Genomic DNA, 25,626 nt, shown 5'->3' with positions numbered 1-25,626 from the left:
CTATTGCACCATGATAAGACCATTCATGAGAATTCTACTTTTGCTCCAGATTAATTGGAGAGAAAGGGAGGAAAGAGAAAGAAGCAAGTAGGTTGTGTAAATGTCTATCCTTGCTGCATAGTTGTAGGCAACTTCCATTATAGTCAAAGCAAGGGAGCATTTGAGATGCCATTTCTTTCACAATTCCTCCATTTACAGCAATGCCAACACTCACAAGAGGTCATTTTGACTTTGTGCAATATAACCCACACACTATCGCCCATTTTACATTATCGCACAGTCAAAATTATCCACACAGTGCTGTACCAAGTCAAAATTTTATAAGCTATATCCACCAGTTGAAGGCAAATATTATTTTTATTGTGTCAAGAAAGTGTAGAAGACTTCTATCCATTGATAAATTTCAATTAATTTCTTATGCACCCTTTTGCATCTTTCTACAATTGAATATGTGTCTTGTTCAACAGAAAAATTATTGAAGTTACTAAAAAAAAGTAATGTTAAGCTGCAAAATCCTTATTTTAAAGAAACACTGGAACGAGAGGTAACCTGAGAATATGCTTTAAACAATATTCCCATTCCTTGGGTAAAAAAGTTAAAAAGGGGTCATTAAGTTTTGTATTTCTTTCTAGTTTTGCCAAAGCAACATAGTTACATGCTCATTGTTTACCTGCGAAACTGCTTTTGGAAACGATGTAATCTTCGACCCCGTAAGTAATCTTCATAATATTTCTTTTGTGCTTTCATTGCTGCTACTTCCTCTTCATTGTTAGTATACTCAGGGTCCACATAAGTATGCTGTTTCATTTTTGTGGAACTTGTGCTAAAAATGTTTAAATAGAAAATGCTGTTTTATACCTCTTATATATTAGCATGAAATAATGCAGAGGTATAAGAAATTACAAGGTGATCAAGGTCAAGTCAAAAACCAACAGTTAAAGAAAAGTTTAAGTCCTTTATAACCATCATTTGAAAGATCTGCCAAATGTTCATGGCGGTTTTATTATATTTTTGTGTCACCTTTTGCACTCACAGTGGCTATCCATGCATCAAGATATTTATCAAATTAGCAAAGATATCATATAAGTTTGTCTCAAACAGATTTGCTGTTGACTACTGTGCAGTTGATTGAATATAGCATCTATGTTCAATCTTAACGTTTAGAGAATATAAATAAAGGATATCACATGAACCACATCAACTTTATAAACGTGGAAGCAGCCGCATAATACAGACAATAAATTCACAAATAACCAGTCAGGTTCACAAATTGTCAGATGCTGTGCCCATTCATTCATTTGCTGTTTGTGGGGCCTAACTGTGTTTGCCTATAAACAAGAATATTTATATTTCAAAGTAATCAATTGGTTTTAAAGCACTTTGCAATGTTCTAAGGTTGTGATAAAGTGCTATACAAAAGCAAGTTCTTTACTTCACAAGTTAATTATGGATGGAGGAGAGGAAAGGGCAGAAGGAAAAGGAGAAAGAGAGGAAAGAAGGGAAAAGAGGGGGAAGAGGGCAATGAAGCAGAGATGGGGAGGAGAGCAGTGGAAGGAGATGGGGAAAGAAAGGGAAGAAGTTGGGAAATGAGAGGAAAGAGAGGAAGGGAAGTGGAATCTATGGGGAGATGGGGAGAATGAGAGGGGAGATAGGGAGAAGGGAAGAAGAGGAGGATGAGGGAAGCATGAGTGGAGGGGGATGAGGACAGAGAAAAGGGTACAGAGAAAGGGGAACTGGGGAAGGGGAGAGGACAGTGGAGGAGGAGGAACACCACATCAACAGGTAAGGACCTCTATCTCAGTGGAATTGAGTGCACTGTAAAGCCGGGCATCTAGCTTAGTGGAGAGGGAAACTGAGAGTCAAGAATTCTAACTCATTGCGGGGGGAGCGCAGGGAGGGAGAAAGTCATCAAGACTGCAATTACTAAGGAATGCTTGCAGCCAAGTTCAGCTGTTAAGGTCCTGGTGGGAAAGGCAGGTGAGTGAAGTGGGGGAGATGTCATCTCCATTACCCGAGGGGATTGAGTTTCTGATTGGAGGTTATCTGTAGGGAGTAAATTGAATCACATTAATAATACGGAACTTTTAAATTGTTGATCTATTCAACAGGCTAAAAATGTAATAAGTTGTCTGACACAGAAGAGTTTAAGAATCCAGATTAGTGCAAAGCCGCCAAGTGATCAGAGCATAGAACTCAAACAAAGCTTTTTAATAAGGAAATGCACATGGTCACAAGCTTTTGTGACTGATTAACATGACAAAGGGCCGAGTTCTTTATATGGAAAAACCCTATTAGAGTGCATCACAGATTATTACAAATATAATTTCCATAGAAATCTCCATACAGAATGTTGACAAGGGACAGGACATACCAATTTTAATAATTTATAGATAGATACATTTATAACTATATTTATTATAATTGATTACAATAAAATAAAAAGTATATTTATTACAAGAATAAAAATAATTCCATCAATGGCAAAGACTTCAGTTGTCAGGCTCTTGGATTTGAATTCTCTTCCCAAACTCCTCTACTTTGCTCCATCTCTCCTCACCTTCAAAGGCATCCTCAAAACCTATCTTTTCAATCACACCTTTGGTCATCTCCTTTAACACCTGCTCAGCATGTGTTTCCATTCCCCCATCATAAGTCTTTGGGATGTTTAGCTACATTAAAAGGTGCTATAAGTACAAGTTTATGTTGTGCAAACCATAAGACGACTCAGATTAAACAATTTAATTATATTAGCTGAGGCAAGGACCACAGCAGCGTCACCTAATAAACAGGTCAAGATAATGCAACATTTTCATTTTTAAAACTGCCTTTATAAAGAGCACCCCTTCTCACCAAAAGCTCGAACCTCAGACAATCCTATAGCCTGTGTAAAAAATATGGCTTCTTTCTCTTTACATCTCAAATACATAGATTTTTCCATTTAGTTTAACTTTCAAGGGATCATGTCAAAACCACGTATAGTTTCAATTCTTTGGAGTCTTGCATTATGCATGCATTTCTGAGTTTAGCACATAGTAGCCCCAATTTAGCAAGGCTTTATGGTGGTGCAAAATGTTTTGCAAGAAATAAAATTTGTAAGCAATGGGTGGCCCAGACAACCCTCATTTTAATAATTTTGCTGGTCAGGTCTCGCATTGAATTTTATGTTCTTTGGTGCTCACTTCATCCATATCAATTGGCTGCATGATTAATCCACCAGTGTAGCCTGCTAAAGTTACATTCTTAATGATGAATTTTTGTTGGAAAAGTTGATACTAAACACGTGGACCCTAATATACATCTTGCATTAGAAGTGTACTCCGCCTGCCCCCTTGCCATGCCTCCAAATTTGGTGTCCCGGGCCATTGTCATGGCGCAGTCACACCCCCGCTTCAGGCCCAGCCCCTGGCAGAGCCTTCTGCTGAGAACTGGAGGGTGAACCAGGAATGTAGCTGCAAGCCTCTTAAGCCCTGGATGCCAGCCATGGCGCCTTCTGGGTTGCGTTGCAGAACACCAGTCAAAAGGCCCCAAGGCCTAAAGATCAAAGCTTATCTTTAAGGTCTTCTTCACTTGGGCTACCAGGGCTTCCCTGAAGACTTCCAGCACAGGGCCCAGCACTAGTTTCCTGGGACATCATTGGGAGTGGATGCAGAGAGTAAACTTGATCTCCTGGGATCCACCCAGACACTTGCCTTTCTGTGTCAAAGAATGTGGGTATGACGGGCCGCCTTAAAGTTAAGACATTCTGGCACTTTCCAGGGAAGTGTGTATTCACTTGCATGATACAACCCTGCTGGTTCCAAACAAGCTGGATATTGAGAGAGTGAAATCACTTCCTGTTGACACAGGTCATGGGATTGATGAAGGGAGCCATATGGGTGCAATTGGACCTTGGGGAATCCAGCAACTCTATAAAATTGCAGGGCCCTGTCATCCTGCCATAAGTTATCCATAGAGAAGCAGATGGGCTGGTTTGTTCTAGCAAACAATGTATCTATGATATACTTTATGACTCTCCGCACAACTAATTGGCAAGTGGTACTAATGCCCCCACTGGTTGCTTGGATCAACTTCGATGCATAAAGGTTCGGGGGGTTATTACTTTACAGTCACTGGTAGTGAGGTACCTATGGGGGAGATGACTGTGGGTCACAGTACAGCATGTAGCAAAGCTTCCTTTATGAAGCACAGCTTCAGCAAGCACTGCCTTATAAATGGAAATAGGTGGTCCTCAGTCTGCATATTCTGAGGTGGTGTTATCAGTGAGGATGGAGATCACATGCCTCCTGTGTTGCCTGACCAGCCTCTTCTCCTTCTGTTGTCCCTCTTCTTCATCCAAAAAACAAAGAACAGGGCTGGTCGCAAAGGCAAACCCATTGTTGCCTCTTTAGGGTTGAAGAGCTATTAGGAGCTCTACAGCAGAATGCACAAAGGTAGATATTGAAGCAGCACTCAGATGAATTTTTGTAATTATTTTGTTTTTGCTGCTGAGAAATAAGCTGTTCTAAATCCTTTCATAATAACAGCTCGGTCCTTTACTGCCTAGCAACATTGGATTCCCATTTCATACAGGCATGATGTACAATGTAATGATGGTAAATGGGATGTGTAATGCCACCACATCATTACTACCTCATTTAAATGCACCCACCCGTTTTAGGGCTAGTACCGCTGGCACCAGCCAGAAATGAGGGTGGATAATGAGCTATTTCCTGCCTCTGTTTGCTGGAAAACTACCTCAAAATCAGGCGATAAAAGGTAGGAAAATCCAGACTTATGTTTGTAAGGGGAAACACCTTCATTCCATTCCCTGTGGAAAGGAGGCATCAACTGAAAGGCCACAGAACTTTCACTAGGTGGCAGGGTTTCCAAGAGTCAATGTGACCTGAATTTCAAAATTAATGAAGTGGTAAGTAAAACAGTATTATTCAACAAGTTTGTTTTCGAGACATTCCTAGCAGAAATAAAACAGATTATACAGAAATTAGCAATATTCTGTTCAAATCCAGTGAGAGTTATCGCATGAAAGTGCTCACTCGCCTCTGAGTCAGAAGGTTGTGTGTTCAAGCTCCACTCCAGAGACTTGAGCACATAATCTGCTCTGACACTTCTGTGCAGTACTGGGGGAGTGTTATTCGGATGAGACGTTAATCCGAGGCCCTGTCTGCCCTTTCAGGTGGACGTAAAAGATTCCATGGCACCATTCGCAAAAGAGCAGTGGTGTTCACCTGGTGTCCTGGCCAACATTTATCCCTCAACCAACACCTGAAACAGATTATCTGGTTATTTATTTCATTGCTGTTTGCTTGCTGTGCACAAATTGGCTGCAATGTTTCCTACATTACAACAGTGACTACACTTCAAAAGTACTTCATCGGCTGTAAAGTGCTTTGGGATGTCCTGAGGTCGTGAAAGGTGCTATATAAACGCGAGATTTTTTTTATGTAAGTACTCACATGTATTTTTTATGTCTGTTGCTGGGTCTGATACTTGCAGAGCTGCCATCAGAAATTGAAACAAATGCATTGTTTTCTAAATTTTTGCTTCTATTTTGACTATGGAGACTGCTTTCACAGCCAGAAAGGAGCGGAACAGGGGATGAATCACTGTACTTGCTTATTTGATCAGTTGTCTCCTGAGCCAACAGTCCGGTTTCTTTGGTGATGGCAGGAGTTATCCCTAAGGATAAAACACAAATGTAAATTGAATCCAACAAAAAATAATTAGGCTTCTATATGATTTTCTTCATGCAAGACCAATTTCTATTTTGAACTGAAGAAAGAACACCCAGAGCCCGAAATTCCAATCAGATCCCAGGCAGAAATTGAGCAGACCACCCAAAGAGGTAGCAGAAAGAGGGGCAGAATCCAGTTCTGCCTCGTTGAACAAAACTCCACAAAATTCTGAGAAGGGAGAAATAGAGTTAAATGGCAACTGCCCCTCTACATCAAGGGAGTATATTCCCACACCCATCCTGGATTTCCACCCAACACCCTCAGCACACCTCTGTGGAACTCCCGCTAGTTGAGAACTAGCTTGAGACCTGCTGAGGCAAGAAACGTCAAAAAGCTTTTACAGCCAAAGCTACTCAAACCTGGAGGATCAGTGTGCCCTGCCCATGCAAATTACCCCACCCCACAACCTGGAATGGGGTCTTGGCTTCCGGGCATCGGAGGATGTGGGATGACTTTGCCGCACTTCTTCCATCAGCTTATAATTTTAGGCACACAGTTTTTTCTTATTTATCTCCATTTTTAATTTCCAAACTGCTTCCCATCAATTGCCTCATTCTTTAACTGGGATGATGTTATATTAACTGTGGATTTTTGGTTGGATATTGTCAATATTGTTGCATCATACTCCAGGAAATGGAATTTGGTGTAACAGTGACCTTGCCTTCTTCTCTCCTATACTGTACAGTACCTCATTTACCAGAATGGTCAAGACCAAACAAAGTTTTAGAGTTCAAATAACAGTTAAGGCTGGAACTTAAACTTGTAACCAAAGTAACAATCTGCTCCAAATGACGTACCTACAAATTAGTGCAATTTTGGTTTAAATGGATACATGGATTATGTGGCCTCGAAATTGGATGGCCCTGCACCCATATTAGAGGCATAAAACAGTTGCCTAAGATTCCAATATGGTGGGTGGCATGCACACGCTCATTCCACGGTAGAAGTGCGACTCCTGCCACATTACTAAAGGCTCCTAGATAAGCGTCCAGGGCGCACGCCTGAAACAGGCGTTCGGCCTTTTGCATATGCAAATGAGGGGCCTAACGCCTGTTTGAGGCCCCCTTTCCAAAACTGGATTGCTCATAACAGCAGCATGCACCATACATGCTGCAGTTTCTTCAGGCGTTTGATGGCCAAACCAGCGGTCCTTAAAAGGGACCACTGGAGACTGCCAGGTAAGTTTGAATTTTTTTTTTTTACTTAGGAGTGCTTCTCCCGACTCCACATTAAATCTGCATGCCACTGCCAGCCGTCGCTCGCTTCCTCCCAATTGCCTCCCCCCGCCCCTCATTACGACCTTGGTCAGCATCTATGCTGGCCAAACTTGTTGCCTGCAGGTCCGTTGAGCTGCCTCTGGGGCCACAACTGGCACCTGCAGCTTGCCAGTAATAAGCAAATGAGGACAGTGAACTAATTTGCCATGGTCCTGCTGCCGGCCTCATTAGGAACTACAACGGGTGCAATCCAATTTCTAGGCCGATACGTCCTAAAAGGTATGAAGTGAGCTACCTATTCAATTACTGGTGTATCTTGTTACAATGTTTTATACTCCTCTAGTTTGATGGTAATACTGAGCTGCGGATAACACTCCATATTCATGACTCTTTCTCACTGTCTCTGCCATTAACCTGCATGGTTCTGCAGATGGATAAGGCACCTATCCAAAGCAGGCAGCAGCCTCATGAATTTATGCAAATTAGTAGCCTATTTAGTCAATAGGACCCCAATGGGCTTTTAACCGGGACCTGAGCTGGGAATCCGCCATGGTTTTCCCGCCAGGCTGAAGCAGGTCGGCAGCTGGTGGGAAGATCAAAGAGGTAAGTCCTTTGTGGGACCTGGAGGAGCAGGAGTAAGGAAAGACTCGGCCTCCCCTACCCTGGACTCCACCACCCTTCCCTCCCGTGACACCCTCCCAAAAACCCCTACCTCCCACGTACCTGGAAGTCGGTGGGCGTCTAAGGGCCACTTGAATTTCACCTGCTGACAGCTGTCCTTGGCCCTCTTTACACCCATTCCAGGCGGAAAGTGGACTGACGGCATTTAAATGGGGCCCGGGAGTTAAAATATCCCAGGCCTGAAACATAGGCCAGTGAATGAATTTTGCACTTGCCCTGTCAAACCCCACCCCCCCACCCCACCCCATCCACTCCACCTCCTCGAAACCCACTTTGGGTTAAAATTGACCCCAAAACGACTGCTTATAACAAAAAAGCATATAGCGTTTATCATAATCGGAACTATGAGATCATATCTTCCCTTTAACAGATTTTACTATCGCGTAAATTTTTGTTTGTACATCACATAACATCAGTAGAAAATATTAGAATGGAAGGCATATACCTGCAAAATAAAAATATAAAAAACTTTGTGGGCGAATTGCCTCATACTAGTACACGTAAACTTATGTATCATTAATGACCAATTACTACCACAAAAAACAAGCCAAAGACAATCATTAATAAGGAAAAGAGGTCAATCTCACACCATCGTCCACCCCTCTAATAAAAAGGATAAACTCATGGCTCCCACGTCCCATGCGGCTACAACATACTGTGGCAATGATTCTCCAACCTGTGTTCCCATTGAATGCTGTTCCCCACTGGGAGCACATGACCTGTAAAATTATCCTTAGATATCAGCACATATGTAGATTAACCATAGCATTTCATAATTATGTTGTAAACCTACGAGGAATGAATTTTGGTTCCAGTTTCTTCATGGTAGATTTGCAAACACCTGTGAAAGTGATTTTTACTTGATGAAATGATTGCATCTTCAACTTTACTGGATTGTCTGGAAGCGCCACTAATCCAAAAATGTCTATCGCTTGATTTACTTTAAAGTTGCCAAGTTGGTGTGCAGCAAAACAGATGACAACATCCTGTTGGAGGGAAAAGAAGAAAAATAATTACATTTGTGTGAAATAGTTTTGACTTGGCTATACCAATAGATTTAGCATGAAATCAAGGTAACAGTTATCGTGCATACACAATTTCTAGTAGCCAAGATTTTCCGCTTCTGCAATCACTAGCCCATAATTTTCTGGCCACACATTTTAATGAGTGGAAAATTGCACCGCTCCCAACCCCACAACATCGCTGTTGCACCTGCTCCCGCTCCCGATTCCTCCGTCGCCGCCGGTCCCGACCCCTCCACATTGCCACCGCTCCTGACCACCATCCCCCACCCGTCCATTGCCCCTGCTCCCGACTCCTCCTGCAAGGAGATCATTAGTGAGGGCTGTAAAGGAGCATCCATTTGGTCCTCCGGCTCCTTCAGGTTGCCTGGTGAATTAACATAAAATGAAGGCATCACGACTGCTAATAGGATAGCAGGGATCTACTTATCACTTGGTGCATATGGTCACAACCTGCACGTTCACTAATTAATGTTTATGAAAGGAGTTGGTGCCATCTATAATACTTTGCACTTGCGGAAAACTTTCCACCTGGCAAAGATGCTGTTCCCTGTCATGCTGCTGATGACTTTCCAAGGGGAAAATGAATAAAGCGTTTGCAATGACAAACGATGCTTCTGCCACCTGGTTGATGCACCAGTGTACTGCCAACTGATTTATTTGGCAGTTATCAGCTGAGGCAGTTTGGAACGATCTGGTGGCATCTTCACAACCACCAGCAGAGCCATCAATATGGTAGATGTTGACTGAAGGTCTAGCTAAAGGAAACAGCATAACTCTGTGATTGCCTTCATCACAAAGCATGGGAGACAAAGGCAGATCTGCTCCAATATAACAGCGGTAACCCTGTCTTGGCCTACATACTTGGCTTCTGGGGTAAGGCTGGGTATAAATAGTACTCTTCTGGTATGTCCACCTGCCTCCAATTCCCTCTTAAATATACCTGCCTCCTTCAAATCTGAGTGTAAGAGGAATTCCCATCCTCAAATTTTTAATCATGCAACTAAAATTGCAGCTCAGTGATGGGGAAAACAGTCAAAAATACAAAGAAAATTGCAAAAAATAAAGACAAAACGAAAGTAAAACAAATGCCACAGTATAAACAAGTGCACCGACAACAGGAAACACTGCAATTCACGTTTAAGGAAACAAACTCTCATAGACCAGAACGTGCCTTCCCAGCATTGTCCATCTTATATGGGTTTGCCAAGCTCTCAGCACATTCCAAGCAAGAAATCACACCAGGTGGTCATCATTATTATTATTTTTCCATAATTTTACAGCCCAAAGATCTTGCTGACTGGAAAATCACAGTAAGTTAAAATTGGGAGAGTAACAACAACTTACATTTATATAGCACCTTTAACATAGTAAAATGTCACAAGGTGCTTCACAGGAGCGTTAGCAAACAAAATTAAACAGACCTAAGGCCTGCTTTTCCCAATCTCCCGTTTCCAGTCCACCCGGGTACAACTAGTGAAGCAGATTGGAAAATCTGTCCTAATATCAATAAGTGAGTTTTCCAACTAAATACTAATTTGTATGCAGATTGTGCTATAAGTCTTCATCCAATAGGAATTGAGTTGATGCTGCTGTAACCTCATTTCACACACCACCTCACCAGAGAAGATTTTCATCCCATTCGTCTGAGCTGGATTTTAATCCACAACCCATTTTATAAAATTCCACAGCAAAACAGTGATAATTGCTCGAGTCACCACTCCACTCACGAAAAATTAGTCCCTACGTTAAGTAAAAGGAACGCTACACATGTCAAAGTCATTTATTAACTCATACAGTAATAACAAATTGAAATTTTCTTTCAAATCCACACATTTTATAACATATGCAAATGAGAAAATTACAATGTATTTGGAAAACATTTACCTTGGAGTGTCCAGGCTTAATCTTTCCTTTTGCAGGAGTGACCCGAAAATGTGCCACATTATGGAAATGGAAGATCAGTGGAAGAAATGGTGAGTCATTTCGAAGAGTGCTCATAACATTGACTTTTTCACCAATCAGGCATTCCTTGAAATCAAATTCTGTCACCGGACTGACTTTTAAATTGACAGGGAACCCAGTTCCAGTCAGTGTTAACTCAACAAGCTGTTGATCTACAAAAAAAATGAGAAATGAAACAACGAGCAAAGTTTTCCATGTACAAATATCTGAACGTAAGAATTAGGAGCAGGAGTAGGCCATATGGCCCCTCGAACCGGCTCCGCCATTCAATCAGATCATGGCTGATCTTCAACCTCAACTCCACTTTCCTGCCTGATCCCTGTGTCCCTTGATTCCCCTAAAGTCCAAAAATCTATCCATCTCAGCCTTGAATATATTCAATGACTCGGCATCTACAGCCCTCTGGGGTAGAGAATTCCAACGATTCAGAACCCTGTGCATGAAGAAATTCCTCCCCATCTCTGCCTTGAATGGCCGACCCCATATCCTGTGATTATGCCCCCTAGTTCTAGACTCTCTATCCAGGGGAAACAATCTCTCAGTATCCACCCTGTCAAGCCCCCTCATAATCTTATATGTTTCAATAAGATCACCTCTCATTCTTCGAAACGCCCAAGAGTATAGGCCCATTCTACTCAACCTCTGTTCTTAAGACAACCATCTCATCCCAGGAATTAATCTAGTGAAACTTCATTGCACTGCCTCCAAGGTAAGTATATTCTTCCTTAGATAAGGAGACCAAAACTGCACACAGTGCTCCAGATGAGGTCTCACCAATGCCTTGTACAACTGTACAAGTAAGACTTCCTTACTCTTATACTCCAACCCCCTTGCAAATAAAAGCCAGAATGCCATTTGCTTTCCTAATTGCCTGCTGTACCTGCATACTAACTTCTTGTGTTTCTTGTACGAGGACACCCAAGTCTCTCTGAACATTTAATAGTAGTTTCTCACCATTTAAAAAATATTGTTTTTCTATTCTTCCTACCAAAGTGAACAGCCTCACATTTCCCCACATTTTACTCCATCTGCCACTCTCTTGCCCACTCATTTAACCTGTCTATATCCCTCTTCAGACTCTTTGTGTCCTCCTCACAGCTTACTTTCCCACCAAGCTTTGTATCGTCAGCAAACTTGGATACACTAGACTCGGTCCCTTCATCTAAGTCATTAACATAGATTGTAAATCCCTGAGGCCCAAGCACCGATCCTTGCGGCACCCCACTAGTTACAGACTGCCAACCCGAGAATGACCCGTTTATCCCTACTCTCTGTTTTCTGTCCTTTAACCAAGCCTCTATCCATGCTAATATATTACCCCCAACCCCATGAGCCCTCACCTTGTGTAACAACCTTTAATGTGGCATCTTATCGAATGCCTTTTGAAAATCCAAATATACTTCATCCACTCATTCTCCTTTATCTACCCTGCTGGTTACATCCTCAAAAAACTAATAAATTTGTCAAACACGATTTTCCTTTCATAAAACCATGGTGACTCTGCCTAATCATATTGTGATTTTCTAAGTGCCCTGTTACCACTTCCTTAATAATGGATTCCAGCATTTTCCCGACGACCAATGTCAGGCTAACTGGCCTGTCGTTCCCTGTTTTCTCTCTCCCTCCCTTCTTGAATACCGGGGTAACATTTGCTACTTTCCAATCCATTGGGACCATTCCAGAATCTAGAGAATTTTGGAAGATCATAACCAGTGCACCCACTATCTCTGCAGCCACCTCTTTTAGAACCCTTGGATGTAGGCCATCAGGTCGTAGGGATTTGTCAGCTTTTAGTCCCATTAATTTGTCCAGTATGTTTCTCTAGAGATATTAATTGTTTTAAGTTCCTCACTCTCATTTACCCCTTGGTTCCTCACTATTTTTGGTATGCTTTTTGTGTCTTTTATGGTGAAAACAGATACAAAATATTTGTTTAACGCATCTGCCATTTCCTGATTCCTATTATAATTTCTCCTGTCTCAGCCTCTAAGGGACCAATGTTTACTTTTGCTACTCTCTTCTTTTTTACATACTTATAGAAGCTCTTACAATCTGTTTTTATACTTCCTGCTGGTTTACTTTCATATTCTATTTTCTCCCTTTTTATCAATTTTTTGGTCATCCTTTGTTGGTTTATAAAACTCTCCCAATCCCCAGGTTCATTACTCTTCTTGACAACATTATAGGCCTCTTCTTTCAATCTAATACTCCCCTTAACTTCTTTAGTTAGCCACAGGTGGATCACTTTTCCCCTGGAGTTTTTGTTTCTCAATGGAATGTATATTTGTTGAGAAGATTGAAATATTTCTTTAAATGTTTGCCAATGCTTTTCAACTGTCAAACCCTTTAATTTAATTTCCCAATCTACCTTTGACAACTCGCCCCTCATACCTTTGTAATTGGCTTTATTTAAGTTTAAGACTCTAGTTTCTGACTTAAGTACATTACGTTCAAACTCAATGTGAAATTCTATCATATTATGATCGCTCTTCTGCAGAGGTTCTTTTACTGTGAGATTACCAATTAACCCTATCGCATTACACAATACAAGATCTAAAATTGCCTGTTAAGAACATTAGAAATTGCCTGTTCCCTGGTTGGATCCATGACATACATGAAATAGTTGAAGTGCCGTAACTTACAAGGCTACAGACCAAGAGCTGAAAAGTGGGATTAGGCCAGATAGCTCTTTTTCAGCCGGCACAGACACAATGAGCCGAATGGCCTTATTCTGTGCCGTAAATTTTTATGATTCTATTAAATTTGCAGATCAAGATTTTGAGACTATAAAAATATATTGGCCCAGGTTTTCCTGCAATGGTGAGATTGGTGATGTATACTGTAAATTTTGCCATCTAGCGTGCCAATCTCACCATTAATAACTTACTCCAAATTTTCCTGCATATCTAATTAGAGTATGCCACAGTGGGCATAGCGGCAAATTAGAAGCGGCACAGCCAATGGCCAATGCAAAGCTGCCAAGTGGATTGCGTTTATATTAAGGTGTGTGTATATAATTGAGTGGGATATGTACACCGGTTCTGAATCCTGCTTCCAGCAAGGAGACCAGGACCGGAAGGGGTCTGATAAACTGTGGGGAGATTGCAAGTAGCTCATAGAGCACTTAGGAATTTTTTTAATTAATTATTCCTTTTGAAATGCCATTCTTTCAATTGCTTGTGAGAGTTCTGAATCATCATCTGCCTTCTCTGAACTTGTTTTAACTTCTGCCTCTGATCCATCTTGGAACCCACATCCATTCATTCTAACTTTATCACTTTAAACAAAGCAGACAGAATGTAGGTGGGCCCAGCACTCAGCATTACTCCAATCTACACTGAAAACTGGAACAAGGAGAGAGCGGGACAGGAGGTTTCCAGGCACACCCCTGGGGCATCTTGGATATATGAGGGTGATCATAAATTAGAAACTGTGCCTGTTGTACTCACTCAGCACTGTTTCCTAGCTGCAGAAGCAATGCTTCCAGCCCAACAGCTATTGCTAAAGCTGATTATGAATTTTCTGCAAGCATTAGGGGCTCGATATTGCCAGGGCTGCGGATTTGCGGTGGGGGGGGGGGCTATTGGGCGCGTGGGTAACGCGCCCGGCGAAATCAGTCTGCCCCGCGCGATAGCAGCCTAATTGGATCCACTTACCTGGTCTTCCGGGTTCCCCACTGCTGATCTGCGCGTCGGGCGGACTGCGTATGCGCAGTAAGATCTGTCAGCTGGAGGAGCTCTATTTAAAGGGCCAGTCCTCCACTGACAGATGCTGCAACAAAGAGGAAAAAATACAGCATGGAGCAGCCCAGGGGGAAGGCTGCTCCCAGTTTAATGATGCCTCACTCCAGGTATCATTAGATGGGGTGAGGAGGAGGCGGAGGACAGAGATCTTCCCCCAGGCAGGCGGGAGGAAGCGGCCTGCCTCTGCCACCAGGAAGGCTTGGCTCGAGGTGGCAGAGGAGGTCACCTGCACCACCAACATATCGCCCACCTGCATACAGTGCAGGAGGCACTGCAATGACCTAAGTGGGTCAGCCAAAGTGAGTACACTTACTCATTCCCCTACACTCTGTCTGCCACATCACCGCCCCCACCCCACGTCTCCTTCTGCACTGCTAACATTACTCTGTCACATCACCCCTCACACCCACTCAAACCTCATCCTCATCTTACCTGCACTTACTCACATCGCCAGTACTCATCCCACCACTATCACCAACCCAATCCTCATACAATCTCATGGCTCTATCTCATACTCACCCTCTCATGCAGCTCTTTCACGGTCAGCCTCACTCAACCTGCCACTACCTGTGCTGCAGCCACAGGGCATGCATCACATATGTGCAGTAGGAAGCGTAAGGCAAACGTGTTGTGAGCATGAAGGGGATGCACAAGGGTGTTTGAGGGTTTGTCATGGTTTTTACTTATATTGAATTTCTGACCAACTCACATCACATATTATATTGGCACCACTACTGCCACGTCTTTGCAAATCTTGTCTGGTTTGTGCAATAATGCCCTTTCCTGAGGATCACTATGAAGACCCACACCTGATGCTACCCATTGTGTCACTGCAAAGTGGGTATAGGTGTATTTGCAGGGCTCTTTTGTGCAGACGACTGAGAGACGTTGGCGATGTCCCCGGTGGCACCCTGGAAGGATGCGGAGGAGAAGTTGTTGAGGGCACAAATAACTACGTATGGGTATGATCTTGTGGCCATTACAGAAACATGGCTGTAACGTGACAACGACTGGGAATTAAATATGCCAGGGTATTTAACAATCAGGAAGGACAGACAGGAAGGAAGGGGAGGTGAGGTGGCTATGTTAATAAAGGAAGGAATCATTGTAATACAGAGAAGTGATATTGGGACAAAGGATCAGGATAATGAAACAGTTTGGGTAGAGATAAGGAATAATAAGGGGAAAAAAACACTAGTGGGCATAGTATATAGGCTTCCTAATAGTTGCAACTCAGCTGGAAGAAGTATTAATCAGGAAATAGTCGGGGCATGTAATAAAGGAACAGCTATAATTATGGGGGATGTAACTATCATATTAACTGGACAAATCAAATTGGGTAGGGCAGCCTTGAGGAAGAGTTTATTGAGTGTATTAGGGATGGATTTCTTGAGCAGTATGTAAGTGATCCTACAAGGGGGCAAGCAACTTTGGACCTGGTCCTGTGTAATGAGCCAGGATTAATTAATAATGTCCTAGTTAAGGATCCCCTTGGAATGAGTGACCATAACATGGTTACATTCCATATCCAATTAGAGGGTGAGAAGGTTGGTTCTCAAACAAGCGTACTGAGCTTGAATAAAGGAGACTATGATGGTATGAGGGCGGACTTGATTAAAGTGGACTGGGAAAATAAATTAAAGGGTAAGACGGTACATGAGCAGTGGTGTTCATTTAAGGAGTTATTTTACAACTTTCAAAACAAATATATTCCACTGAGGAAAAATGGGTGTAAAAGAAATGACAGCCATCCGTGGCTAAGTAAAGAAATTAAGGACAGTATCCGACTAAAAACAAGGACATATATGGTAGCCAAACTTAGTGGGAGGATAGAAGATTGGGAAGTCTTCAAGAGACAACAAAAAGTAACTAAAGGATTGATTAAGAAAGGGAAGATAGATTATGAAAATAAATTAGCAAAAAATATAAAAACAGATAGCAAGAGTTTCTACAGTTATATAAAAAGAAAAAGGGTGGCTAAGGCAAACGTAGGTCCCTTAGAGGATGAGACCGGGAAATTAATGGTGGGAAACATGGAGATGGCAAAAATGCTGAACAAATATTTTGTTTCAGTCTTTACGGTAGAGGACACTAAGAATATCCCAACACTGGACAAACAGGGGGCTCCCGGGGGGAAGGAGCTAAATATGATTAAAATCACGAAGGAATTGGTACTCAGTAAAATAATGGGACTCAAGGCGGATAAATCCCCTGGACCTGATGGCTTACATCCAAGGGTCTTGAGGGAAGTGGCAGTAGGGATTATGGATGCTTTGGTGATAATTTTCCAAAATTCTCTGGACTCGGCAAAGGTCCCGGCAGATTGGAAAACTGCTAATGTAACACCCTTATTTAAAAAGGGTAGTAGGCAGAAGGCTGGAAATTATAGACCAGTTAGCCTAACATCCGTGGTGGGTAAAATTTTGGAGTCTATTATTAAGGAGACAGTAGCAGAACATTTGGATAAACATAATTTAATAGGACAAAGTCAGCATGGCTTTATGAAGGGGAAGTCATGTCTGACAAATTTGCTTGAGTTCTTTGAGGACATAACGTACAGGGTGGATAAAGGGGAACCAGTGGACGTAGTGTATTTAGACTTCCAGAAGGCATTCGACAAGGTGCCACATAAAAGATTATTGCTCAAGATAAAGAATCACTGGATAGGGGGTAATATTCTGGCATGGGTGGGTTAGGGTTAGGGTCCAGGAAGCCGAGCCTCGGTCTGTGGACCCTGTGGCGAGGGTAGTGCCCCCTGCGACGCATCTCTCTCTGCGGTAGCCCTCCCTCCTGCTGTGCAGGTGGATGTGTCACAGCACTGTGTTGTGGAGTTCCACGTGTCAGAGATGGATGGCTTGGCCAGCGAGGCTGGTGATGCTGTTCGCCCTCCGAGGAGGTCATGACTGCAGCTACGGCGGCCCCCATCCGGAAGATGTACATCTGAGGGGGTCCGCAAGGTAGGTACGAGTCTCTGGACCCCAGGGTAAGTGCGCAAGTTGGTAAATTTGATTGTCAGGAGGAGGGTGGTGGAGGCCAAACTTTGTCCCAAGTGACAGAGGCTGATAGCTGCAACACATCCATTTCAACTGGGAATGTTTCCCCCAGTATGGGAAACAGTCCCAGTTCTTTGTAAAATCCCACCCCTCCTGACATATTCCCTTAATCAGGTCTGTTAATGACCTGAAATACCTGAATAAATACTCTCAAGTGGCACCCCGCCGGCTTTAATTGCCTGCGGGAGTCCCACATACGGGGGCTGCGCGCGCACGTCGGCGCGTCTGTGGGGAACCCAGAAGTGGGCGGGTTGGAGCCGGGCTCCCGACCCGCTCCGGGATTCCCCGATTTTCGGAGCCCCCCCCCACCCAGGAACGCACCTGATAGCGGGTGCTAAAATGGAGCCCTAGAAATACGTTTAAAGGAACCGATCAAGGAGCAATAAATCACACCATCGCCAAGCCACCAGCAACATTATTTTTGAGTCTAAGTTGCAGCAGCGTGAAAACTGCCATTAATCCAGGAAAATTGCAATCACCATTGATTTTAATGGGGCGGAGCTATGATCATTAATTTCTAACTGTTTTCAGTGAGGGTAACGGCGGAGCGGTAAAAAACCCAGGAAAATATGATGTAGCATAAGTAATGCCGTAAGTCATTTACTCCATAATTCCTTCTTTCTTTTGTGCTGTTTAAGGGTCCCCATGACATAGATGTGAATGGTGCAAGTCCCCAGGAAAATCTGGGCCGTTAATATAGTGCATTCTTAGCAATTGATCTCCCACATACCATTCATATGAATGTGGATCCAAGGGAAAGAAGGATCTACAGTATTGATGGTATTCTGAGGATCCTACTCTCAAAACATGAAAACTACCATTATTTACAAAGATGCATAATTTATGTAAATGATTTGGTGCTAATACAATAAATAATAATCAAAGCCTGAATAATTCTCTCCATTTTTAAGCAAAATAAAAAAAATCGTATTTCCCATCACATCAAAATTGCTTTAGTAGTCCTTAAAAACAGGATGCCAAATTGCCGAATAAATTGGGCAAAAATTTTACCACCAATTACATTCCTAATCAGATAATTATCCAACTTCTTTTTGTTTTGGTTGGTCGTCCTTTCCACAGATCCCCACGCTACTCTGTGGAGAAAATCAGTTTTGTCAAATGCCAAATCTTGTTTCAGGCTAGTTCATTTTAAACTTAAATCCCTGGTTCTGTACTCACAGTTTAAATTACATAATCTGCTTACATTTACATCATCTATGCCTCAGCATTTTAAAGACCTTGATGACATTTCCTTTAATCTTCTTTTCTCCAATGAAAACAAGTTCAGCTCTGCAAGTCTCTCCCATAACTTGAAGCCTGAACCCCCAGCATCGTTCTTACTGATCATGTGTGAAACATCTCCAAAACCACACACAATGGAGCAAAAATTCCTTGGTCCTTCCAGCACACTCTCACCTTAACGCTATCCCATTAGCTACCATTGGTATTTAAGTTGCACAGCTGTGGTGCACAGAATTAAACATAGCGCTTGCTGTGTGGTATTAGCACATGAATGTTATTAGCACATTCATATAATAACATCACACCCCATTAGTCTGCAATTCTGATTCTCTGACTATTTAATCCGGTCAATCAACATCATGCATTTTAAATGTGTTGAGTACCTTTTTGTGCATTGCTTCCATTGGACGATTTCTGTATGAAGCCATCACAGCTGCGCACGGTCTCAAATCTCACGTAAAGGGCATATTCTCTGTATTTTGGTTTTTCATCCTCTTTTCTCTGAAATTTGGTAGGGCTACAGGAAAGATCAAAATCCTTCTCAGTTTCATATGGACCATGCATTAAAATCAAACAATCTCTGAGGAGTAAATTTTCATCATCACTGCCTGGGTGGTAATCGGTGGAATGCATTGCCCATCTGTCGTAGAACCAACCTGATTTTCATTCCTTTGAAATCAATTGAATGAAAATTGGGCAAGTTCTACAATGACTAAGTAATCCTTTCCACAGGCAGTGAAAACGAAAATTTACCTCTTTCACTCTGCTCACAATTTATATTATAGATAAGGGCCCTGAACATCCTTCGAAGTTCCAACAGACCCCTGCCATTACTCCAGCAGGAGTCCAGCAGCACACCTCAGAAAAAGACAGTTACACTGAGTCTTCGTCAACTTCAGGAGTTGCTGGTCAACATTGTAAGAGGCAGAACCTCCACTCTCCTTAATAAGGTGAATGAGGCCAAGTTGGAGATTTGGTATGCCAAGAGAGATGAGACATGCTAACCTCCAGATATGGGACAATTTGCGGGGGGGTTCCAGGTGAGGGACGGAAGTAACCTAAACTCCCAAAGGTAGGTCAATTATTTTTAGATCGGTCCCATTATAGGGAGGGTAAGCACCAGATTTTCAGACCATATGAGGCAGATAGGAAACAGAGATGTACCCATAATGATGCCGGTGCCCGCAGGCTCACAAAAATGAAGCGCCCTGCCTCTGACCCTTCAACCCTCCAGTGGATTCAATGCTGGAGGACACCGGAGGGCGTAATCCCAGTATAACTGCCAGGAGTGCACCCCATGGTCTTTTGAGGCCAAGTTCACGGCAATGAATATGTGAATGATAGAATACTATGGAATAACTGGGGTAAGGCTCTACAATGGTTTGGTTCTTGAATATTTCTCAAAAATACCCCACCCCAATATTTTTTAAACTTACTTGTAAGACAATATCTAAACATATTAAATGTACAGTTCCTAGCCTCCTGATCAGAATTGCCATTTTCGTACTATTACTGACCTGGGTCAATGAAACATTTTGCTATTCAGCCTTAGCTTACAGCCACTTAATGTTTTCAGTGATGCAAGAGGAAGGTACGGAGAGGAAATGCCTCCAAAACTGCACACTGGCACTTCTACTGCCTCTGTCGCCACCAGTGCATAATGTCACACTTATTAACATTCTTTAGTGTATATTAGCATTCTTTAGCATACGTGCTTTCTTGAATTGGTTGGTTTGCACAATCCCAATTAGCTTCTCTCTGGGTGTGTGAATTTACTGTCAGCAATAATTTAAGCAAGTGTCCATCAGAATTTGCAGTGCTCTGCATGGATGGTAAGTGAAGGCCTTTACCACCACATAACTATCTAAAGTGCCTTTTCCCTGCAAGCTGGAACATTATCTTCATATCTTCTAAAATTCTATATTCTTACAGAGGAGACGGAAATGTGGTGAAGCGTGGTGCATTGATTGTATGAGAGTGAAGGGAACCAGGGAGGAGAATCCTGTGAGTCTTGTGATTAGTGAGGCTATAAGTAGAGCAGCTGTGAGCAGAGAGTAAGAGAGCAGTATTCTTACTTTAACATCTCTAGTGAGATCATTGAATTTCTTTCGGCATTGCAGCCATGCACTGAATACTAAGCTCCAGGCATTCACAAACTCTGCAATCTCTTCAAACTGATGGCGGAGTTGATGCCTGGAGGCTTCCTGCCCCCTGGAGGGAAGAGGATGTCCCTCCTCCTATCCATTGCCTGCACCAGGGCCTCCAAGGCAGCATTCAAGTGCTTTGGTGCTCTCTCAGCACTTCAGTCATATCTCTCCTTCCTAAAGTATTTTCCCGGTGTCTGCAGCAAGAATGCACCTCCCCTTTAGGAGATGCTGGATTTCTTTACGTAGCACCATGGACGTCCGATATCTGCCCCCCCTTCCCATACAGGCATGCAGCCAATGAGTAGTGCGGATAGCACTAGCTGCATACTTGACTCATGATGATGATCAAGCAGCACGTGCTACCCGAGTCAATTGCAGCAGGTGCGTTCAGTGCACACCTCGCCTCCTGCGTGCCCAATTCCGGAAGCGATTGGTTTCTCGGCCAATATTTTTCCAAAAGCTAGTGCTCTGTCAGCAGAGACCTACCCCTACACCCATGCCTGAAATTCCCAGGATGTTGCAATCTTAGTGTGGAGAATTTCCCAGGATATATCAATAGGATTTAGTGCAAATGGAAGTGCCATTCCCATGCTGTAACAGGATTTCTGAGTTTCTTCATTTTGTGCATATGATTTGAAAATAAGCTGGATCTTAAAGGGCCTACCTGATTAGCAAGAGAACAAGCATGATGGTATTAGTTAGATCCTGCATATCCTTAAAGATGTCATCCTGAAGCTCTTAGAAGCTGTTTTCCATTGTTCTCTCCAAATGGTCCCCCGAGACCTGAAGGCTTGTGGTCAAAGCATTCACTTTGGGTGCATTGACTGGTCTGGAGGCCTCTATTTCAGTGGGGATGGATGCCACCACCCACTCTGGATAGCACTGTACTGAATTGAATCCTTCTTGTATATTGACACTGAGAATGGCATATGACTCTGCCATGATCCTTGCTAACTGTCTCAGACCCTCCTAGATAGTCTTCAGTGGCTCCATGTAACATTAACTTTTGTCCAGCATCCTTCTTTTTTGGACCAGGACTCCACAGGCTCAGGAGCCAGCATCTAGCTTCTGCAGAGCATCCAATCACCACCGTCAGATCCAACTTTCACCTCTGACTCCTCTGGCACTGTGACGGCAATTAATGAAAAAGTGCCACACATACAAAATAACTGCAAAGAAGGGTCAGAGTGAGCTGGTAACTTACTTTGACTGCTCTAATAAGGTCATTAAACGTCTTCCTACATGCAGAGAAGTCCTGGTGTTCAATAAGATGGCACTTACCCTCACCTACCCCAACAAAGTGTGCACCACAATCTTGCTGGATCTCTGGCCTCTGACCCCAAACAATCTGTCCCTCCTGCTCTATATCTTCATTACGAGGACAAGATCCACCGTTCATTTCTTTGATCTGGTTGCCATCCTTGTTGCTCAGGTTGCCTGATTCCTCCAATGCTGCTATTGTCCTTTAAGCACTAGCAGGTTTTATATCCTGCTGCTGCACCATGTGAGGTGTGAGATGTAGAATGGAAACAAGGTGCAAAATACAGTGTTGCTTTTGACTTACTATAAGCAACAGCACAGAGGATCTGCTGGTATGTTATATGACTTTAAGGTCAATCGGGCCAGTAAAACAAGAGGACGTAAATTAGTGAAACATAAATTTAAAACATATCTTGTTAAAAAAAAAGCCTCTTTACTCAAAGGATGATAACTGTTTGGAATGATTCATCAGGCAAGGTGGTGGAATCAAAAATGTTAGGGGAGTTCAAGATGCTGTTGGATGCTCAGCTGGGTGAGTTGAAATACGAGTGGAACAGCTTGATAGATCAAATGGTCTTTTCCATCCTGTTCTTTAAAAATTATAATAAATAACAATCCAGCACTTTTTATGTTGCAACCAAGGACTGACACCTGAACAACAGGGAACATAGGTCTTAATCTGTTCAATGTTATCTATTGTAGCATAAAACATACTCTAGTCAGATAAAAATGCAATTTTGATAGGACAGTTGAGATCATTCTGTGAGTGTATCTTTTAACATCATAATTTATGTTCTCTCATCTAGATAATAGATTGATCCATTACAATAATTAAATGTTAAAAAATAAACAATAAATTAATTTCAATATCCTTAGAGCCGTTCAACATACCTAATTTCCTTTGGACTGAAGCACAGAGTAACAATGGCTTTGTTATAGGGTTTTAGAATCCCTTGGCAAGGTCGACACGTAATCAGAGCAGACGCATAAGCACTTGGCCTGGGATCTTCTAACCCTTTATCTGCCAAAACTGCATCTACACTCAGGGATAGATCTGTACCCTAAGTAAAAGATAAGTAGTTGAAAAAACAAATTTAGAAAAGCACATTTTACCATTAACATTTGATCCTGCAACAAAAAGTGAAGTGTCACTAACTTACCTACTTGTGGAGACAACCAACTTAGTATACAGTAGAAATATAGTTCTTGCACATCAACAAATTAATCAGCAGATGCTGACCATGGGCCTTATTTAAATAAAACAGGCCCCCACCTGTTTCCAGTAGGAGCAGTGGCTACCAAAACCGAGATCCGTCCAGAAATAGGATACAGGTGGTAAGTCGGTATTTCCCCGCCACCACCACCCTATTTTCATCTCACTACCACCTAAACAGGCGATAGCAAGACCAAAATCTGTCCCTTATTTCCATTCAGCATCTCACTCAAATAGTCCAGCTCAGGTTAGGAATTCATTATGGGTGCTAACCTATGCCCCACGTAACCCTATGCCTGGTCATGTCAATATATAAATATGATATGACATCATGTTGGACAAGGACCATATCTGGAAAATCATAAAGTGTACAAATTTTAATACAAGTCAGAAATCATTTGATAGTCATCCTTATAAAAGCTTATCAAAACTAAAATATTTGATTAACTAAATTGCACCCAAAATCAAGTTTTAAACATTCATTCCAGTTAGTAATCACCGCAAAAAAAATAAATTATTTAGTCACAAGGTGAAGATACAATGTATTGATTTTCTTTGTAAAAAAAATTACCATTATTTACAGTATTCGTGGTAGCGTATTAAGCACATAACATAAGATTTTCAATTTTAACAAAATAAGCAAATCTAAAATTAGCTAGTATTTAAATGCTTTAAGACTGCTAGCTCGAACATATCTGTGGATTCACAGGCCTAGAATGCTATGATGCTGTGCCCATTTATAGGGCGTTAACGGGCGCCTAAGCCTCCAATATGGCGGGCAGGAAGCGCACGCTCAGTACAAGCCGGAAGTGCGCCGCCTACCATATTGGTATAGGCAAAAAAAAGGCAACCAGTGTCCACACCTGAAACAGGCGTTAGAGCCTTTGCATATGCAAATAAGGGGCCTAATAATGCCTGTTTGAGGCCCCTTCTGCAATATTTGTTTGCCCTTAGGCAGCCAGCACCGGTGCCAGCTGCCTTCAGGAAAACCAAGTCTACATGTGGCCTGACAGGAATTGCTGTAGGCCACCACCCAAAATGTAAGTAGTTAAAATTACATACCTGAATGTGGAACCGGGAGGAGCAGCTGGCACTGACTTCACATTCAAACTGCAGGTCGCTGCTGTCCACCATTCTCACCCCCCCGCATCATGACCTTGACCCTCCCCCATCCCAGCCACTGCCACTGCCACCTCCCCAATCCCAGCTGCCACCAGACCCCCTATCCCAACTACCGTTATGCTCCTCAATCAACACCCTCCCGGCTACCGCCCCTCTCACGGTCGACCCCCCCTTTCCCGAGTGCACCTCTCCTGATCGCAACCTTCTCCCTACTGCAACAACCTCCCAATCATGCCCCTCTTCCAGTCCTCTTTAAGGATTCACCTGAGGCCCACTGCTGGCGACACAGCGGCCGATTTTCGAGGCTTCTCCAACAAGCTGCCTGGAGACGTCAATTCGGTGTCCACAGTTTGCCAGTTCGATGATAATGAGGCCCGGGCCCAATACTAGGTGCGCCTCGGGCCTATCCGTTCAGGTACAGGGATCATTTCCTGCGCCCTCCCCCCCCCCGCATGCCCATTTTGGGCGCAAATGAATTTTTACCCCACAGCACCTCCTTCTATGTGGCAAACACTACCTACAGCCCCTAAAAAAATGCACTTTCTAACTTTTTTTTTTAAAACTGCCACTTTGATAGGTGCATGTTTAACATGCATAATATATTGAATGATTATTGGAGAAAAGTTTAGGCTGAATGCAGGTCCACTAATCTCTAATCTTATTATTATTATTAATAATAATCATCCAGTTTTCATTTAGGATTGTAAACTGGGTGCTTTTATTCTTATACATATGAAACTGAAATAATGTTAAGCAGTGATTAGAGCACATTAAAAAGGTGGTTGCACAGCTGAATTGCAAGTGGTTTCATAATTGGTGTTTTGCAATTCTATGTACATGCCAGCACTTCAAGAACAAACAAGTTGACTGAGCAAATCAGGGTAGCTGGGTATTGCACAACAAATGAGAGAGAGAAAGAAGAGGAAGAGAGAGAGAGAGAGAGAGAGCGTGTGTACGTTCGTCAGAGACACACAGGAGTTCCAGATTGGCAGAGTGAACCATGCTGGCTATATCTAAATTTGGAGCAGTTAGTCGAGGGACAACTAGCTTTTCACTTCTGCCCAAAAATAGTAGCAAAGTTGTGTATTTTTATTATTTTTACACTACGAGGAGTGGAAGGAAATATATTTGTCTAACCAGAAAATGATATTCTATTCATGACTATATTCTACGTAAAACAGACTAGAGTGCTTTTCTGTCCACCTTAAATAAAGGCAAGTGCATAGAGA

At 42.6% G+C, this 25,626-nt stretch overlaps 1 protein-coding gene across 1 annotated transcript in view; it reads right to left on the bottom strand.

Moving 5' to 3' along the window:
• LOC137327209 (cilia- and flagella-associated protein 47-like) overlaps positions 1-25,626 on the bottom strand; it is a 602,936-nt gene that overhangs the window by 540,485 nt on the left and 36,825 nt on the right. Inside the window, exons 6-11 of the mRNA XM_067992778.1 lie at positions 22,954-23,123; positions 19,039-19,172; positions 10,540-10,769; positions 8,424-8,616; positions 5,454-5,676; positions 671-817 (exon numbers count right to left, since the gene is read on the bottom strand). Coding sequence (XP_067848879.1) covers positions 671-817; positions 5,454-5,676; positions 8,424-8,616; positions 10,540-10,769; positions 19,039-19,172; positions 22,954-23,123 — 1,097 coding nt within the window. The remainder of the gene's footprint in view (positions 1-670; positions 818-5,453; positions 5,677-8,423; positions 8,617-10,539; positions 10,770-19,038; positions 19,173-22,953; positions 23,124-25,626) is intronic.

Source organism: Heptranchias perlo, chromosome 11 (assembly GCF_035084215.1).
Source record: "Heptranchias perlo isolate sHepPer1 chromosome 11, sHepPer1.hap1, whole genome shotgun sequence".
Classification (NCBI taxonomy): Eukaryota; Metazoa; Chordata; class Chondrichthyes; order Hexanchiformes; family Hexanchidae; genus Heptranchias; species Heptranchias perlo.
Note: the sequence above shows the minus strand (reverse complement) of the source record. Positions and strands in the feature narration are given on the sequence as shown.